This window comes from Panthera leo, chromosome D3 (assembly GCF_018350215.1).
Source record: "Panthera leo isolate Ple1 chromosome D3, P.leo_Ple1_pat1.1, whole genome shotgun sequence".
Classification (NCBI taxonomy): Eukaryota; Metazoa; Chordata; class Mammalia; order Carnivora; family Felidae; genus Panthera; species Panthera leo.
The window spans coordinates 77545001-77565022 of NC_056690.1; the positions used below are offsets into that span (position 1 = coordinate 77545001).

The following is a 20022-nucleotide window of genomic DNA, read 5'->3' on the forward strand; positions in this document are numbered from 1 at the left end:
AGTCGTTTTTCCGTCTCAAGCCAGATCAGACAGAGCCACGGCATCTGTCTATACTGGCTGGGGCTTCCCCCGAAGCCCTCGGATCCTCACGATGACATCGGAGTCAACGAAAGCGAAATAGGGGTAATTGAATCGTGTGTGCCAGGTGCGGACCGGCCTGGGCCCCACATGGGAATCAGTGGCGAGGACGCGAGCCAGCCACCTGTTTGAGGCCAAGCCCACCTTGGTCCTTGAAAGCAGACGTGTGAGGGCCGTCTGGCCTGGAGGTCTCACCGATCCCCCACCTCGGGCACTTCCCTTTAGCCGGGACAAGGAAAGCTGTCGCTTGTGCTGGATAAGTCTGGGCTCTCGAGGACCGGATTGGGGACTGGAGGGAGCAAGGAGCCTTTTACCTCCGGAGCCCTGGAGGGAGATGCCCCCAGGAACGTCGTCACATTGAAGAAGAATGAGGCAGGTAACTGGCTCATTTCACACCAACACGGACAGCCCGCGGAAAGACGTGGCTTTGGCCAGACGACCGCACGTCCGTCACACGTGGGAACTCTGGGCTCTCCGGCACAAGCTCGTCTGGAGCCAGGCTTCCAATCTAGATGAGCCCATTCCTTCCCCGGGGGCTGGGGAGGGCCGGCAAAGCAGGGAAGAGAGGACAACAGGGACCCTTACCGGCTCTGAGGGCACCAAAACGATAATTGTCCCTTACATTCATGTAACGGGGTGGAGTTGAGTTCCTCCAACTGCCCTGGGAGCTTAGCTTTTACTGCTTTTTTTCAAGAGAGAAAGCTCTGCATTTCCCTTTTGTAACCTGGCAGTAACAATACTCAGCACCTAGGCTCCTTACAGGATTAAGTGAGATGAGGTATGTGAAATCCTGTGGCCCCAAATTCCTTTCTCTTCCCTTGGACCGCCCCCCCCCCACACCCCCCCCCCCCCCCACCTCCCCAGCCCCAGGAAGGTGAGCGAGTGGCCCCGGTGAGTGACCTCTGCTCCTCTCGTTTCAGTGTAATGGCTGGACGTGGTACCTGGCCAACGATTTTCAGTGCCATCTCATCACGCCGGCGATCGTCCTCATCCACAGAAAGTGAGTGTCCCCGGGACCGGCGGGTCTGGCCACGGGACCTCTCCCGCGGCACTCCCAGGGAGCGCTCCAGCTCTGGGCAGGGCAGCCTTTGCGATTCAGGAAACGAACTTTTCAGAGCAGTGTGGACACCGAATCCTTTTCTGTTTATCTTTCTTCACGTTCTCCTCCCGGCTTCGTCCTGCACACACCCCTCTGCGTTTTTGCAGGGTCGTAATCAGGGCGTGTGTAATCTCTAGTCTCAGTCTTTTCCATTCACCTGCCTTTGTAAACATTTCCGCGTAGCGACACGATCCACATACTCAGCCGTTTTAGGATTTCTATGCCATTGTTATGGTCAGGCATCTACATCATTTCCAGTGTTTCATGACTCCAGACGGCACCTCAGTGACTGTCTTTGAACGTACTACTTTTTCCTCCTGTTCATTTCCTTGGGGACCCATTTCCAAGTGGAATGACTAGGTCAAAGCGCAGGAACGATTTCGTGCTGCTTGTTACATAGTATGCGGTTGTTCTCCAGAAAGAGGGAAGTAATGACCGCGCCCCCAGCGATACATCAGTGTACCTGTTCCCCCCATCAGATATTTATCACCGTAATTTTTGTTAGTTCTAGAAAAGCTCTCAGGCCTCAATAATTCACAAGGACACTTATAGCTTGTGGAATATCCATGCCATATCTTAAAAGATTTTTCCCTTTTTTTGTTGTTAACATACATGTTCAGTTTAAGAGGTATGGGAAGATAGTAGGGTGAATAGAGGGGAAAACTATCACCCTAGACCCATTCCTCACTCAAGAAGAGGTGAATTCCCTGTCAATATTTCTGTGTTTATCTTCCTGATCTTTTTCCGCACCACTTTTTAAACATGAAAGGCTTCTGTGTATATACATCAGTATCTTTCTTTTAATAGTTACATGACGTAAGCGTTTTCTAAGCCTACTTCTAAGAGACACAATTTTATCTATTTATTAAAAAAAAACTTTTAATGTTTATTTTTTGAAAGAGAGAGAGAGAGACAGAGCATGAGTGGGGAGGGGCAGAGAGAGAGGGGGAGACACAGAATCCGAAGCAGCCTCCAGATTCTGAGCTGTCAGCATACAGCCGGACGCAGGGCTCAAACCCACGAACCGTGAGATCATGACCTGAGCCAAAGTCAGTCGCTTAACCGACTGAGCCACCCGGGCGCCCCTATTTATTTACTTTAAGTAAACATAATTTTAATGTGTGTGTAATGTTTCATTCTATGGAATGAACTGTAATCTACTTACACCTTCCCCTGGTGTTAGATACTTGGATTATTTCCAATTTTATGCTTGCTTTCATGAATAATCGCCTGATAACTATTTTCGTGGAGATCAGAGTCTCCACTCTGATATTTCTTTAGAATGCATATCTTTAAGGGGAATCCCTAGGTCAAAGAGCATGAATGTCTTCTAGGCTCTTGAAGCATAATGACAAATTGCTTTCCTTAAAGCTTCTATCAATGTTCAGTCCTCTGGCCACCAATTACACGGTTGCCAATATGGAATGTTACTAATAACACAAAACAAAATAGAAACCTTGCTATTTGGATATGTAAGAAAATAGTCATTTTTTCATATCTAACTTGCAAGTTTTTAACTCCTAGGGGTGAAGCGGAGTTCTAAATACGCCTTGACCTGCTCTATATTGTCGTTACCTGTTACTACCCTTTGTAGGACAGACCTTTGAATCACAGGCTGACCCATGAGGTTGCCTGTTCTAGCCAAATGCAAGCGTTCAAGCCATCTTGATTTTAATTTAATCTAAGAATTAAACACCAAAAAAAAAAAAAAAAAACAAACAAAGGGAAATCTGCTTTTTCACATATCTTAAACACACAATGCTTTCTAACTTTAAATGTACAGGAGCTGTTTTTTGTTTTTTGTCTTTTTACTAAATTAAAAAAATGTTCCATGGATTCCACTCAGCACAGAGGCGGTTTTGCTGGTATAGTGAGTTTGAGTCAGAAGACGTGGCAAGTTCTTCCCTACCCCGTCTCCTGAAACAAAAGCATCTGAATCAAATGGCTTATTTTCTCAGAGTGGGGGCTGGGAGGTGGAGAGGGCAATTTTGGATAGCATAATAGAACTGATAAGAGCATATGAGATTGAAATAAAATCCGACGATAAGATGGAAATGAGATCTAATAATCACATTGCTTTCTATCTTGGAAATGAAGGTTTTAAAAAAAATAGCTCCGAACATCCTCTGGTAGAAAGACGTACCACTCTCTGCCTCCTTGATTTATTCTCACACCTCCCAGGATGAAATCGCTGAGAACGGTGGGGATTAGGAATTAGTGTGCCCTCCCACTCTCACCTCAGTGTGGATCAGACAAGGAAGGATGAGAGTAGGTCAAGGTGGCTTTGGGATGCTGACCTCCCTTCCCCTCCCCTTCCCTCCCCAAGCCCCTTAGAGAGGGTGGGGATTCCTGGAACACTCCTGGGTCGCTGATCCCTGCTGCTGCTGGAGAGGGGCTCCCTGAGCAGGAGCTGTTCAGGCCCCCAGGGCCTCCACGGGGGTGGACTCTCCCTCCCACAAGGCCGTCAAACCCTCAGAGCTCCAGGGGCAGGGGAGCACCTGGCCCAATTCTCTGGGGCTGTCGCAGGCCTCGGCTCTGTGACGGACTATGGCTGCTCCAAGAGCTCTGGAGACCTTGGCAAGCGCCTGCGGGGAACAGGTGGGGCAGGTGTGAGGCCTCTGCAGGCCCGGCAGCCCTGGCAGAGGAGAAAGGGCGAGCCTCCACAGGTCTCCTCGGAGGTGGCAATTCCAGCAGGATGTGCTCATTGCTGGTACAGGTATTTGTGAAGAAACGGCGAGAAAAATCCTGTGGGGCATCCTGGCCAGGATGCTGGGGGCTGACAGGCTTTCAAAGAATACGAGGGTCTTTTCAGGCCATTCCTTCCTCCTCTTGGGCTATATGGCCCCTGAACGGGCCCTTCTGAGGCACCAACCCTCTTGAGAGAGAATGGGGATAGTGGGTGGCACTTGAAGCTCTGGGCCTTTCTCAATCCCACGGTCGTAGGAGGAGTCCCCTCAAACAGGCAGACAATACAACCACTGACCCGAGCTGGCAGAGGGGACCCTTTGGCACAGGGTTGGTTTCTTCTGAGGCCTCTCACTGTGTCTTCATGTGGCCGTCTTGACGCGGTCTTTGCTCTGTGGTTGTCGGTCTTGTCATCTCTTCTCATGAAGGTACCAGTCACATTGGATTAGGGCCCATCCCAATGACCTCATTTCACCTTCATTATCTCTTTAGAGACCCTATCTCCAAATAGAGCCATATTCTGAAGTGATGGAAGTTAGAATTTGGGGGGGGAGGGGGGAACAAAATCCAGCCCATAACAGTCTAGATTAGGAGGTTTTATTAGTTTTATTATAGAGGCGGTTAGCCCGTGGAGACTTGTCTGACTCCTGGGAGGAGGTGCCATGGGTTGGGCTCAAGTCTCCCGGGGAGTTAAACAAATATTGACTTGGGTGCATGCAGGTTTTTATTGGATTGCCTGACTGGATGGTTAACCATTGACCTAAGACAATGAATTCTTAGTACCTCCTCACTCTAGACCTACTAGAGTAGGTAGTAGGTGGGGACCTACTTGAGTGTCCTTGTGAGTTAAGACCCCCGAGTCCCCAATGTCAGCATCTTTCCTAGAGGCTGTCATGAAAGGTAGATTTTCAATTCCTCAGCTAAAAACCAGCACTATACAAGCTTGTGGCCGTGCAACTACGTTTAGCTTCTAAATGGTGGGAGGTATGTAAAAGGTAGAGCTGTTTTCCTTTAGAGAACACACTTGTATAGAATGCCAGTAATCCAAGGAGGCCAGAACTAAATGGTCTGGCAAAAGGAACAGTAAAGAGACAGCATTGTTGTCATACCTTCCCAGCCCACTCTCACAGCAGACATTACTAATCAATCACAGCACCACTGAGCTAACACTCCTCCATTCCGAGCATTAACACTAAACTAGAATTGGCACTCTGGTTGAAAATCATTTGCCGTTTGCCTCACTCGTGATAAACGAATGGTCCCTTATCCCCTCCTCATGAAGAACCGTGGCAACGTCACGCAGTGGAACGGGATTGTCAAAGGCACCATCTGGGCAGGGTTATGCCTGGATAGTCTTGTCTTACGCCTGTGTTTGACATTCCTTCTATACTACTGCACATCGTCTTTGTCCCAACCCTCACGATTCTGAGGAGGTGCAACCAGTGCCTTACTCTAACTCTAAAGCCTATGTCCCTAAATCTCATTTCCTGCCCCAGAACCTCCTACATACTACAGCTGGGCCTCCTTCGGGATCTTTCTTGGCCTTATACATGTGGAGTCCCAAAGTGTGGAGGAATTAACTTTTGTGGAGCCACCCTTGGCTCATGGGGGATAAAAGACACTGGGAAAATGCCTCTTTCTTTCATCTTCCACGACAGTTTTCAGGAGCATCTTCCACAGAACATTCTGGAAGAATTGAGTACTGGCCACCTTGACAGCACATCCTTGTGTTAGTTTTCCCTGCTTCCCGGTTCTACATGCCATCCCTCATTCCTACCCCCACATCAACTCCCTGCACCCAGACGTTTGTCTCAGATTGCATCTGGGTGGGGGGAGAATCCCTGGACCGCCTCTTACCCTAACCCCGTCCCTGCGTCCCCCTGCGCCTGACAGTCCTGTCTCTCCCGAATCAACCACCATTTATGTCCGCGTAATGCTTCGTGGGTGGCAAGGAACATTCCCAAGCAAGGTCACATCTTGAGCCGCACAGTACATTTCAGGGTGAAGATGAGGAAAATCAAGTTCAAGGTCCTGCCTAGGGTCGCACAGCCAGTAAATGGTCACATTTAAAGGCTAAGCCAGTTCTCTTGAGTCACAGCTGCCCCCACATCAGCCTCTCTCAAAGGCAGGCCTGGCAGGAAGTGCCTCTGATTGCCAAGCTTTCAAGTCTTTCGTGGGCACAAATTTTGCAGCGAAGGAAACTGAAGAGTGCTTCTGTCAATGTCCTCTCTTTGCAGAAGTAAACATGTCCTTGTCCTCCTCGGGGCCATGCTGTTCTTGGCATCTTTCACTGCCACAGCTCTGCTCACCCTGGCTTACTCCCTTCCGGTCGCAGCTCCGTCAGAAGCAAGGTAACCCACGGTTCCCAGCCGGGCCCTCTTGTTTGCCTGCCCCGGGAATGGCCAGGACCTCCCAGGGAGGCTGCTCGGCGAGTGCCAGTCTGTTTGCGCTGTGTGCGGTGGCTCGTGGAAAAACTGGGTGGGAAATGTTCAGCCTGGATGGGAAAGTTGATTGCGTTTTTGTTTCCAAACTTCTGACCCTTTCAACTTGCGCTGGGGGGTCTTCTCTGAAAGTACCAGGAACGCGTGGCTGCCCGTTGAAATGTTTCTCGGAGGAAAGGAGCGCCCCCACGCGGCTGTATTGGGTTTCTCCTCCCGCCGCCGACCTGCAGCTCGGAAGCTCAATTATTGGCTGGAGGGACCGAAATTTACGGAAGTGGGGGTTATCCCTTCAAGGTCACGCGGCTAGTAAGCGGCATAGGTGTGAGTGGAACCGAGGACCTTACCCGCTATGCTATTTTGCTTCCCCAGTGAGGTTTATATCACGATTTTTCCTTATCACCACTCTGTGCATCACGCAGGGAACAGCGGCACGATTTCCTGCTGATCTGTTCTCAATGCAGCAGGCAGAGTGATACAAATGGAAGTCAGATGCTGTCGGTCATCTGCTCAAATTCCTCCAAAGGCTGCCCACTGCTCTCACGGTAGAAGCCCTGTCTGACCTCCTTCATCACTCCCCTATGTGCTGACTCTGGACCAGCCACACCAGCCTTCTAAGCTTCACACACCAAGCACGCTCTCCCCTCAGGCCTTTGCACTCACTGTTCCCTCACACTAGGATGCTTTTCCTTTGAAGTCCGGATCGTGGCAGGGCTCGCTTCTTCATGTCCTGCAGGTGTCAGTGCAAACGTCATTTTCTCAGAGCAGCCTTCGCTGACCTCCCGATGCAAAATAGCCCGGCACCGCGACTCGCGCACATTGTGCTCCAAATGTATTTGCGAGGGGAATGAATGAATGAATGAATGAAGACACCCCAGGTTTTTTCACTAGGGGAACACCATGCCCTTCCTGTCATATCATTGGCCCCTGCGGGCCCTGCCAGGTGACTGAGGGAGAGGCTCATTCCCATCGAATCCCATCGAATCTAATAGAGTAGGTCCTCAACTCTAGAAGCACATGAGAATCACCTGGGGAGACTTTAAATCCCACTGATGCTTCCAGCAAGCACCATCTCAGACCACAATCTCCGGGGATGTGGCCCAAGCAACCACGAAGACGTTCCACGAAGACGTTCACTTCTGAAAACCACGTTTTTAGAGCTATCGTGATGTGCCAGCTGCCAGCACAGCTCCTTAAAATGGACTGGGTCATCGTATTTCCTTGGGGTCCAGGGTGGAGGGGCCCAGGGGCGTTTGCAACTTGAGCAGGCCAGCTGTGGCACAAGGCAGGACCCTGAGGGTGCCGTCTGTAGATCGGACTGAGGAAATGAACAGAAGCACCCCAAATTTTCCTTTGGATTTGCCGATTGTGCCGATGGACATCTGAGAGATTCCTCTCTTCATGTCTAGATCAAACATGACCTTCTGCCTCATGTTCTTTTGTTTTCCAGTGAAAACGTGACTGTGTTGTACTTCTCCGAGTACTATACAAAGCCCTACTGCAGATTCGGACCATTCCTCGTGGGGCTCTTTCTGAGCATTTTCATGCACCCAAACCGCCAGGCAAACATTCTTAAAACCAAGGTAAGTTTGTCCCATACTTCACTGCCAGGGCCGCGTCTGTTTGGGACTGGAGTGGCCCATTCGGCCAGGCTCTTCCAAAGCCATGGGCAGGAACCAGACTGCTCAGTACTTTATTGTGTTGCGTTGCGTTAGCAATGTCTCTTGGTGCCAGAGAATAAGAGAGACCTTGTCTTCTCGCGAAAGCCTGGTTCTCTGCTTTCTTCACGGAGCTCCTTTAAGAAAGCTCCAGAATTGGAACCCAGCGGTGTTCCACCCGTTGGAGCCTTGGTACAGACCCAGAGAAATCCCCGACATGGGAAAAACACACCCAATGAGATTGCAATGGCAAGGCCCTCTTCTGAAAGAACATAGTTACTTGTTTGTTTGTTTTCATAATTAATTTTTTTAAGTTTATTTATTTATTTTGAGAGAGAGTTGAGGAGGGGCAAAGAGAGAGGGAGAAAGAGAATCCCAAGTAGGCTCCAGAGCCTGATGTGGGGCTCAATTCCACGAACCATGAGATCATGACTTGAGTTGAAGTCAAGAGTTGGACGCTCAACTGACTGAGCCACCCAGGCTCCCATAGTTACTTCTTATAACTTTTTAAAAATGCTTATTTATTTATTGAGAGGGAGAGGGCGAGAGAGAGCATGGGCAGTATGGGAGGGCAGAGACAGAGGGAAAGAGAGGAAATCCCAAGCAGGCTCTGCGCTGTCAGCACAGGGCCCAACGCGGGGCTCCAATCCACAAACCGTGAGATCATGACCTGAGCCGGAATCAAGAGTCCGACGCTTAACCAACTGAACCACACAGGTGCCCCTGCCCCATAGTTACTTTTTAATAGCACGGGCTCCTTGGTTTCTACAGATAGGATTCTTGGTCAGATTCATTGGTTCCATCTGGGAATCAGGACATGCGGTATCTAAGGGGGAAGAAGCTGTTACTTTACCTTGCAGGTAAAATTCCTTCCCTGGCTCCTTTGCGGGTAATCACTCTGATTCACCAACCAACCTCGAGACTCAAACCGGAAAGCCGGGTTCGTCTTCCTCATTGACCACTCCTCCCATGCAATCTTCCACCAATCCCTGTTGAAGCGCCTCTTTAATGGCACTCTGTTGTAATCTACAAGTGAATCGTGCATCTACAGGGGAATATCATAACTCGAGCCTATAGGAAAAGTTACGTAGCCCTTGTATATGCATTTTTTCCGGTGAAGCCCTATGCTTCCAGGGAATCCCTGCTGATCGTTTCTTCTCCTGTCCTCTCTTAGCTTGTCCAGCTGACTTTGGTGAAGCTCTTCTCATCTCTTGATCTCAAATCTACACTTGGGGCAATCTATTTAAAACACTAGCTGGTGTTGCCCTTGAACTGCGCAAAAGTTCCTCTGGTGGCAGAGGTGAAATCTAAGATGCGGGGAGAACATTTGTTTATTTTATTTTATTTTTTAATGCTTATTTATTATTGAGAGACAGAGAGAGCATGAGCATGGGAGGGGCAGAGACAGGAGGAGACACAGAATCCAAAGCAGACTCGAGGGTCTGAGTTGTCTGCTCAGAGCCTGACGCGGGGCTCGAACTCACAAACTGTGAGATCTTGAGCTGAGCCAAAGCAGGATGCCCAACCGACTGAGCCACCCAGGCACCCCTCATTTTATTTTATTTTAGAGAGAGAGTGAGAGTGAGCAAGCAGGGGAGAGGGGCAGAAGGAGAGAGAGCGAGAGAGAGAGAGAAAGAGAGAGAGAGAGAGAGAGAGAGGGAGAATCTCAAGCAGGCTCCACACTCATCACAGAACCTAATGTAGGACTTGATCCCATGACCCTGGGATCATGACCTGATCTGAAACCAAGAGGCAGACACTTAACTGACTGAGCCACCCAGGTGCCCCAAGGACAGAGTATTTGTGAACCACTCCGAGGGCTGAGTCAGGACCAGGAAGCATAGAGCCAGAACACAAGTCAAGCTGAGCTGGAGAAACAAGGTGGAAGGGACGGGCAGACCAAACACAAACTTCTAGAAGCCAGAAAATAAGGACACAGTGTCCAAGCTGGAAGCAGCGGGGGGCATGTGTTATATGCTGGGCATGAGATGGGGCGGTGTGCATTATGAGTGAAAAGGTGAAGGGGATCCTAGCCTAAAAAGGGGGGCTTGTGGAGAGCCCCCGAGGAAATGCCTTTCCTTCCATGTAGCCAGAGCCTACCGCAGGAATCTGAGGCCCAGGCGGGGAGAGCTTCCCTTTAGAGACAAGGTGGTGGACTGATAAGATGCTAGTTTGGTTCAATGGAGACGTTATCATAGCAACCTGGGAACTGAAGCTTAGAAGCAAGAGAGACTCTTGGAAGACAGATCTGGGTCTAAAAAGGTCAAGTTAGATGACCTAAAATCTAAGATCTTGAACTGAGCCCCAGAATAGAACTTAACCCATGGTGCTATTTTCTGAGCTAGAAAGTTCTCCATTCCCCCACTCCCTCTGCCATTTTATGACCCCAGTGATTAGGTTGCAGCCCACGTATGGATTGGGTGCCGGAGGCTCTTGAGTTGTTGGTGGGGACAGAACCAATCAAGGAGCCTTACTAGGTTAAGGAACAGGATGAGAGGTCAAGAGGAGGCTCCAACATTATCTTCTCTTTCTCCCTTTTTTTTTCCCCCTTAAACTTTCATTTAATAATTATTTGGGATTCACGGCCATTTTGTGCAATTTTATCACGTGGGGATTTGTGTGACCGCCACCACAAGCAAGGTGCAGAACTTTGCTGTCGCCACCAAGATCTCTCCGTGGTCACACACCTCACTCCCCCCTACCGCACCCCAAACCTAACCCATCGTAACCAGTAATCCGAATCTTTTGTGTTAGCGACATTTTGGGCACCGATCGAGGTTTACAAATAGATACCGAAAGTGACCAAAAAGTAAATTCGTGTAAAAGGAAGTAAATAGACAATGGCCAGAACGAGCTTGACCCATGTCTCTCCTTTCCCTGTAGACGCAGGCCCTGCTGGGGTGGACTTGCTCCCTGGCCACCCTGTTCGCAGTGGTCGCTCTGGCGTATGCAGTGGATGATACTTCTGTCACCTCTTCACCTGCCGTTGCTCTGTACCAGGCCCTCCACCGGACCCTGTGGGCGGCAGCCGTGGGCTGGGTCCTGTTGGCATGTCAGGAAGGCTATGGAGGTACAACGCAGCACGGGGGGTTGCTTATAGGTTCACACTGTGTCCCTTTAAAGGGGACAAATGCGAAAACACAGTGTGCGCGGACGGGCTTTTTTATTTGTTGTTGAACGACTGATATTGACTCAAAGACATCAATTTGTTTATATCCTGGGGGAACCCCCCATATTCTGTTTTCAATTTCTACACTGGTTTATGTACAAATGTGGGTTCTGAGCCTCTCCAATGAAGCTACTTTAGAAGCTTCATTTAGGAGAACAAAGAGGGTCCTACAGTAAGAACAAAATACCAGTGGCAGGGACCAAAGTGGTGGTCACACCCACCCTGGGCCTCGGTTTCCTTATCTGAGGGTAGAGACCGAATAGTTCCCAAGATCCCCTTCAGCCCTGTGACAAGCTGGGGAACTGTCTATTGAGCCTGGCTCTCAATGTGTGGAAAGTCAAGCAGAAAAGGGGCCTAAATGGCAAGAAAGGGGTTTTCTTCACATTAGAAATGGCTATCCAAGTCACCTGATGTCTTCTTCCCTTTCTTTTCTAGTTGGCATGAGATAGGGACTGGATGCTTGGGGTGTCGTAAAATGACAGGAGAAAGACTGGCAAGAATCATCCAGAAAAAGTTCTGGCCCCGCACTGGCCAGAAGCCCTGAAGGGTTGGAAATAGAGCCAGGTGGAGTCATGACACGTTTATATACCCTAGGGAAATAATCAGGATGAGCTTAAAGTTTGGCCTGTGAACCCAACCCACTTAGCCTCAGCAAAGGCGTTTGGGATTCATGGGTTAAGGAGGAAAATGATAAATTGATCACAACAACTCTTGCTGACGGGGCACAGGCTTACGCCAGGTCTCATGGAGAATTTCACCCAGGTGATCCTGGGTGACGCCGGCCACACCGCTGTGGGTACAGCTATAACGTGCTATTTCTCTGTGAGAAAGATGGCGCCTGGAGAGAACACTTGAAGGTCACGCAGCTCGGTAGTGGTTGAGCTAGAAAACGAACCCCGGACCGAGTGAAAAGCCGATGCCCAAAGCCCGTGACCGTCGTTTCTGTGCAATAGGACCCCTCTCAGATGTTGGATTGGTAGAACTGTTTCTGAGTTTGATGAGTATATAAGGGTGAGGAATTTGTTCTTTAATATTTTAATTTTAAACGCTTTCCCTTCTATGGAGACATGATGTTAAAGAAGAAATGGGCCGCGTTCTCGCTGACGGATGTATTTGCATTTCTGGGCAGCTGTTTGAATCACAGGACCCCACCCTAACACTGCTCCCACCTGGTGACAATGACCATGAGCTGTCCCCAGAGCCTCAGAACATAGGCAACTCCTCTCCCTGGCCTGGCACAGGCTGCCCACGATATGGTGGTAGCATAACAGTATTCTTGTCTCTTGTAAAAGTCGTGCTAAATGAAGAATAACTTGCTGGGGGGAGAGTCTTAGGTCAAGTTAGAAGATTAATCAAATTGGGGGCACTTGGGTGGCTCAGGCGGTTGAGCGTCCGATTCTCGATTTTGGCTCAGGTCGTGATCTCATGGTTTGTGAGATCTAGCCCTGCATCGGGCTCTGCCCAGATGGTGCAGAGCCTACTTGGGATCGATTCTCTTTCTCTCTCTCTCTGCCCTCCCCCCCCCAGCTCTCTCTCTCTCTCAAAAACAAATAAACATTACAAAGAAAAAAAGAAGATTAATCAAATTTGGGGCACCTGCATGGCTCTGTCAGTTAAGTGTCAACTCTTGATTTTGGCTCAGGTCGTGATCTCACCATTTGTGAGTTCAAGCCCACGCGGGGCTCTGCGCCGACAGTGCAGAGCCTGCTTGGGATTCTCTCTCTCTCTCTCTCTCTCTCTCTCTCTCTCTCTCTGCCCCTCACCCACTCGCATGCTCTCTCTTTCTCTCAAAATAAATAAATAAATATTTTTTAAAAGATCAATCAGATTTGCAGCATTATCATTACCGTGGAGTTAGTAAATGCTAGCAATTCTTAGCCTGAGCATGGACGATGCCTCCGTTAATCCAGACGACAGACAAGTCCTTTGATGCGTTCTTGAGTGATACGTGTTTTCAAAGAGTGTTGTCATTAGCCAATCACAATTGCAGGCGCAACCGATGTTCTAGGTTTGCGTCTCTGGTGCCATAAGATAGCAAGATTGGTTAGCAGGTCAAGGTAGGAGGTGACGGGTGAGGTTCAGTCCTAGAAAATATGTGTCCACCTGGTGACCTTTAGAAAAGTACATCTGTAAAGGAACATTTGAGGAAGTGTGTCACCGAGACTCTCAGGGTGAGAAGGGGGGTCCTGATGCCTCAAATCATCTTTCCATCGTCTGAGTCAGGGCCAGTGTAGACCATGAGGGTTTGGTTCCGTGCTGAGTTGCCAGAGTCCTCTTCTGACCACGTGACTCCCCCAGTTAAAACCTTTCGGTGGTGCCGTCTCTCCTTCAGGGGTCCTCGAACTTTAGTAATACATGGACCCATTCCAAAGGAACAAGAAGTCTTTGGGGATCCTTAGTATTGGCTTAAATTATTTCAATTCTAATTTTACCTAAACATGAGCATACATAAATCTAGATATAAATTTTTATGTTTATAATACATAGATTTATAAAGTCAAAACAAATGTGGTTATAAAGTAACCACAAAAATGGGGCACCTGGGTGGCTCAGTCAGTTAAGCATCCAACTTTGTCTCAGGTCATGATCTCACGGTTCATGGGTTGGAGCCCCGTGCCGGGCTCTGTGCTGACCGCTCAGAGCCTAGAGCCCGCTTCAGATTCTGTGTCTCCCCCTCTCTCTGCCCCTCCCCCTGCTCACGCTCTCACTCTTTCTCAAAAATAAATAAACATTTAAAAAATTTAATCAAAAGGGGGCGTCTGCCTGGCTCAGTCAGTGGAGCATGCGACCCTTGAGCTCGGGTTTGTAAGCTCGAGCCCCATGACGGGTGTAGAGAATACTTAAAAATAAAGTCTTCAGAAAAAATAATAAAGTAACCATACAACTACAAAACCAACAGGGTCTGAATTAACAACATTAATTTAATGTGATTAACAGTTGACTGGAGCCAGTTGTGGCTCATGACGTGACCAGGAGGTTGCTTGCTTTAAGGATGTTCTTTTGTGTTTCGTTTACCTGCGTGACACGGGCTCTCCGTTGCCTTAATTTTCCTATAACTATATTGTTTGCTCCCCAGAAATGTCTTGGTTGATCTTATCCCTTGACATTCACTTGGGGCAAAGGTATCTTTGGCCGGCGAGTCCATCTCTGTTCTCTCAATCATATAAAATACTTCCAGAATGCTCGCTTTATGCCAAGCGCTGTTCAAGTTGCACAGGATGTGGAGCAGTAGACAAGAAAAAAAGTCTCTGTTGTAGGAGATCACAGGGGGGTAGGGGACACAGCCCGGGAGACTCCAGTAAGCTGCATAACGGCCCCTGGTAGATCAGGTCCAACTGGGACTTTGCAGATGTGATGGCAGCGATCACGAGATTGGGAGGCGGGGAGATTATATGGCCCTAAATGAGGTCACGTGTACCCTCCAAAGAGGAGGATAGAGGGACACTCGCAGAGGAGACAGCGACACGAAGATGGAGTGGGGACACATTTGAAACCGCTGATGTTGTTGGGAGGGGCCACGAGCCAAGGAGAGCCAGAAGCTGGGAGGGGTCGGAGGAGACCAGAAATGGATTCTCCCCTAGAGCCTCCAGAGGGAGTGTGGCCCTGTCCACACCGTGATTTCAGCCATACTGGTTTGGGGCTTCTTGTCTCTAGAATGACGCAAGAGTAGATTGTTGTTGTTTTGAGCCACGATATTTGTGCAATTTGTTGCAGCAGCCATCGGAAACAAATCTGGAGCCAGGTTAAGTAAATATGTGTATAATTCCAGCGTGGATATATATAGGGAATAAAAATAAAGCCGGGATCGGAGGGTAACTGGAGTAGGGGTGAGTTTGCAAATATTTGCAGGCAAAGGGATGGTGTGGCAGAGGTCTCAAGACTGGAACGAGCTTAGTGGGCGGGAGAAGCAGCAAGAAGACCGGTGAGACAGGAATCAAGATCAAGGTGGGAGAGAGATGGGAATGAGAACACAGAGGAAGGTAGCAGCCAGGTCATGCAGGGTCTTCAAGGCCCAGGGGAAGGACTGGATTTTATTTTAATTTTTTTAACATTTATTTATTATTGAGAGACAGAGCGAGACAGAGCATGAGCAGGGGAGGGGCAGAGAGAGGAGGAGACACAGCCTCCGAAACAGGCTCCAGGCTCCGAGCCGCCAGCACAGAGCCCGACGCGGGGTTCGAACTCACAAACCGCGAGACCATGACCTGAGCCGAAGTCGGACGCCCAACCGAGTGAGCCACCGAGGCACCCGGATTTTATTTTAAAAGCCATGTAACGTAATCTGACCTGTGATTTAAAAGAGCACTCTGGACGTTGCATGGAGACTGCAGGGCAACAAGAAGGACAGCAGAGAGACCAATGGATCCATCAGGAAGCTACTGTACAGGTCCAGGGAGTAGGAGCTAGTGGGTTTGATGCGGGGGTTAGTGGCGGAGATGGGAAGAAATGGTCCAGTTTGAGATAGACAGTTTAAAAGACAGATGGTAGCACTCTGTGGGATATGGGAGAAAGAACCGAATTTGGGATGACAAAGATTTTGTCCTAAGCAACTGATACAACAGTGATGCATGACTGAGCACTTGAGATGAGCCTCGTGCAAAGGAGAAACAAGTTTTTTCTTTTCTTCTTTTTCTTTTTCCTTCCTTCCTTCCTTCCTTCCTTCCTTCCTTCCTTCCTTCCCTCCTTCCCTCCTTCCTGTCCTTTCTTGCCTTTCTTTCATGGCTTGAAACAACAGAAATCAACCCTCTCATAGTTCTGGAAACTAGAAACCCAATATCAAGGTGTTGGCAAGGTCCTTCTGGAAGCCCCGAGGGGGCATCTGTTCCATGGCTGCCAGCGAGCCCTGAGTTCCCGGCCCGAAAGTGCGTCACTACGGTCTCTGCCTCGCCTTCACACGGCTTTCTCGCCCTGCCTCTCCCATGTGTGTCTGTGTCTCCTCTTCCGCCTTCTATAAGGACATTCGTGGCTACCGCGTGGGACAACGCAGTTCTAGAAGTTATACCGAGTTACGGAATATTTGTCCCGAAAGGGACCTACACGTTGACCAGAGGCAAGCCTCTCAGTAACAGAGGACGAGCCTGAGGCCAGGCGACGCGAACCACCTCGTCCCAGGGCCCAGCAGCTCCCGTGCTGCGTCTTGAGCCAGAACCCAGGCCGGTGGAAGGACTTGGTTCCTTGTTTCCCACGCGGAACGGTCGGTGCTCAGGGCTTGAGGTCGTACTGAGAAAGTCAACTGACTGGAAACGCTGTATTAGCGTCTCTTATTTTTTCACATTCCTGCAAAGTTTGGTTTGGTGTGGGGCACCTCCTCTTAAAAATCAGGAGAATAAAGGCCTTCTTAGAAGTCCACGCACACAGGTGCACAGCACCCAGAGGGACCAGGCGGAGTCATGGCTCCGTAAGTCAGGCTGCCCGTTCCCTCCAGGGCTGGTGAACAGGTTCCTCTCCTGCCACATCTGGGCTTTCCTGGCCAGCATCAGTTACGCTTGCTACCTGGTTCATCCGATCCTCATCATGCTCTACAACGGGCTTCAAGAAACGCTCATTCACTACAGCGACACCAACATGGTGAGTGAGTCCCCACTCTCCGCTCTCTTGTGGCTCCACTGTCCCTTCTCTGCTGGAGCCACCACGCAGCCCACTGGCTCGGGGAGAGAAGCTCGCTTTGTTGTGGGGGCTGCTAGGAGCCTATTGTCCTTTGCTTTCTTTGAAGGAGGGCTTTGGGATAATATCTTTCTTCGATTTTATTCATCCTATTTATTTTAAGTTTATTTTTATGTGTTTTGAGAGGCAGTTAGAGAGCCAGTGGGGGAGGAGCAGAGAGAGAAGGAGAGAGAGAATCCCCCGCAGGCTCTGCACTGTCAGCACCGAGCTCGATGCGGGGCTCGAACTCACAAACTGTGAGATCGTGACCCGAGCCGAAGTCAAGAGTGGGATGTTCAACTGGCTGAGCCGCCCAGGCGCTCCTACCTTAGTTTTAACGTTCAGGGCTGGGGGTCTTACAGATCTAGATCATACGGCCAGGATGATGCCCTTTAAAACCAAACACAGTACGAATCTGGTAGTAGGATTGCATTCACTCTGCCCCTCTTTCTCTCCAGTTCTACATTTTCTCTGGACACTGTTTGCTGACCTTCATCACTGGGCTGGCCCTGACACTGTTCATTGAGAAACCATGTCAGGAGCTGAAGCGGTACCTGTTGGGACCAGTGCCTGCTGGGCCATGAACATTCTGGTAAAACCCTAGAGAATGACTGGGTTTTTTTCTGCTGGCAATGAGCTAAAGTAGACAGGGGCTCATTTATGTAACAGATGCTTGTGTTCCCGAAAAGGGGTGTGAATTCTGATTTGGTGAATGCTTAAGATATACAAGTTCTCTGTGCTTAATGCATAAAAGAGTTCTGAGTGTTTATTTACTATATAAAAGAGTTCTGTGATAGCCTGTTGGGTAGCACAATAATCACTCTCTGATGTACCTTTTTAGAAAAAAAACAAAAAACAAACAAACAAACAAATAAACAAAACCAAAGAAAAACAATCTAGATTTGTGATATCTTGTTCGGCATGTACTTTCTGTACCGATGATCATAGGAAAACATCAAATCTAGTGAATTTAATGAAACTTGGGTTATAATCACATTTCTTGGTAAAGTCACAGTATGTAGTTTTTCACGTCATCGTTATCTTTGTGTTATCATGATACCTTTGAGGACTTGTAACTTTATTTCAGAGCCTCAGGATTGTGTGACCCACTAGCGTGCCCAGTTCATGGGTGTGTCGTTACAGGCCTTCCAAACATTATCTATTTTACAACACGGTCGCTGTTATGGGTTGAGTGTGTCCACCGAGAAAGATACAAAGTCCTAATCCCGTCATACCTTAGAACGTGACCTGTTTGGGGGGGGGGGGGGTAGTGTTTTTACAGAAGTAATCAAGTTAAAATGAGGTCATGGGGGGAGGTGGCTTTAATCCAGTATGACTGGTGTCCTTGTAAAACAGGGAAATCTGGACATAGAGACAGATATGCACAGAGGGGGGAAGATGTGAAAACAGACAGCAATAAGGTAGCCATCTACAAGCCAAGGAACACCAAAAATTTCGGGCAGACACAGAAGCTAGACGAGGCAAGGAAGGACTCTCCCCTAGAGTCTCAGAGAGAGCAGAGCCCTGCTGACACCTCGAGTTAGGACTTCCAGCCTTCCAGAACAGTGAGATGATTTACTGTTGTAAATCAGCCCGTTGTGCAACCCTAGCAAAGAATACAGTCCCTCAACAAAACTCCCAACAGAGAAGGACGAGATCCAATCAATGGCTCCCATCCCAACTCTTCGGTTTCCAGCAACAAGGCCTGGAAATGGAGAGATTTATAAGGCCAGGGTGTCCAGGCTCTCAGGCTTGTGTTCCTTCCTGGGTGTGTGATTTCACGTTGACCATCCCTACTTGCATTTGCTTAACATCACTTAAAACAACGCTCTCTTTGTGTACTCAATAAATAAAGGGTTTATTAGCAATCACGGGGCTATGAGGAGCTAATTAGCACAGAAGACTCCCCATCTCTGTACTGTGTCTCTCCAAGCGGATCTGCTAAGACCACCACTGGAGGGTGGGGAGGGCTGTGAGCCTCAAATCTTTTGCCAGGGCAACCGGCAGCGAACCTGGTCCTTTTCCACCCCACCCTGGGGAGCCTCATCTCCCGGAGGCTTGGTCTATTCTCCTGGCAGAATCTGACCTGAGCCAGGAGACAAGTCCCTGCCCGGCATGTTCAGTGTCTGTATCAGAATGCACCAAGTTGGGTTTTTGGGTGACCCCCAAGTTCATGGAGTTCTTTGGGAGCCCTCTGGTGGCTGATTTGGCACCTCTGACTTAATTAGGCCTCAGAGGAGATCTTGAGGGCGTGTGACCTTTACAGGAGGAACCCTACAGTCCGGATGGATGCTGGTGGGAAATGACTCCCCCGCCAACACTGACGGGCAGTCAAATTGCCAAGTGCTTCTGGTTATGAGGCTAGAAACTTGGGGCCGTGGAAATAGCTTTCATAACGACTAGTGACATTGCCTTTGAAAGTTTTTTGTTTTTTTTTTAATAAGGAAAAAAAAATACCCTCTCCACGATTGCAATTTCACAAAATATAAAGTAGGGATAGAGAAATCCAATTTTGTTCCGGCTTTTGTTTCGATCTGGAATTCCCGAGGGGTTTAAGATTTATGGAGTATGTGGAACTTCTTTCAATCCTGAAGCAAACTGTAAAAAAGCATATGACATTTACGAGACAGCTGGAAATTTGAACATGGCCTGGATATTGGATGATACTAAGGACTCACTGATGTTTTAATGTGATAGTGGTATTGCGGTCATGTTTTTGTTTTGGTTTTTTTAAGAGCCTTTATCTTTCAGCTGCATCCTGAAATATTTATGGACGGAATGATAAAATCTGGTATTTGCCTCAAAATAATACCAGGAGCACGAGGGAGACCAGAAACAAGATTGGCCATGTCGTGATACTTTTTGAAGCTGGGTGATGGGTATGTGGGACCTCATTATACTGTTTTTTTCTTCTTTTTTTTTTTGTATATAATAAACTGAAGCAAAATTCTAGAGGCGGCGACATCAGCGTAGAGAATTGATGGGTGACTCCTCTAATTCTCCCTAAATTCTGAAATTCATGTTTCGTCCCCACATACCAACCCGGGGACAGGTCACATTGACAGTACAGTCACCCCCGCAGATCTAAAGGAACTCCGGCCGCCCTTAAGTTCCTCCCGACTGGTGTTGGGAGAGTCCAGGGATATCTCGCTGGTCTTGTAAACGCCTGGACCCTCCCCGCTGCCCCTCCCCCACCCCGCCCGGCTCCGTGCTCAGCCTACTGCGTCCATCCAGAGCACAAATGATCTCCAT

The 20022-nt window shown here is 48.8% G+C and overlaps 1 protein-coding gene across 1 annotated transcript in view; it reads left to right on the top strand.

The window, feature by feature from the left end:
* The window catches only part of LOC122203155 (O-acyltransferase like protein-like), a 61727-nt gene extending 44310 nt beyond the window's left edge, over window positions 1-17417 (top strand). The window contains exons 10-15 of the mRNA XM_042909709.1: window positions 999-1078; window positions 6100-6213; window positions 7751-7883; window positions 10842-11028; window positions 16553-16695; window positions 17229-17417. Coding sequence (XP_042765643.1) covers window positions 999-1078; window positions 6100-6213; window positions 7751-7883; window positions 10842-11028; window positions 16553-16695; window positions 17229-17354 — 783 coding nt within the window. The 3' untranslated portion in view covers window positions 17355-17417. The remainder of the gene's footprint in view (window positions 1-998; window positions 1079-6099; window positions 6214-7750; window positions 7884-10841; window positions 11029-16552; window positions 16696-17228) is intronic.
* Window positions 17418-20022: the final 2605 nt, after the last annotated feature.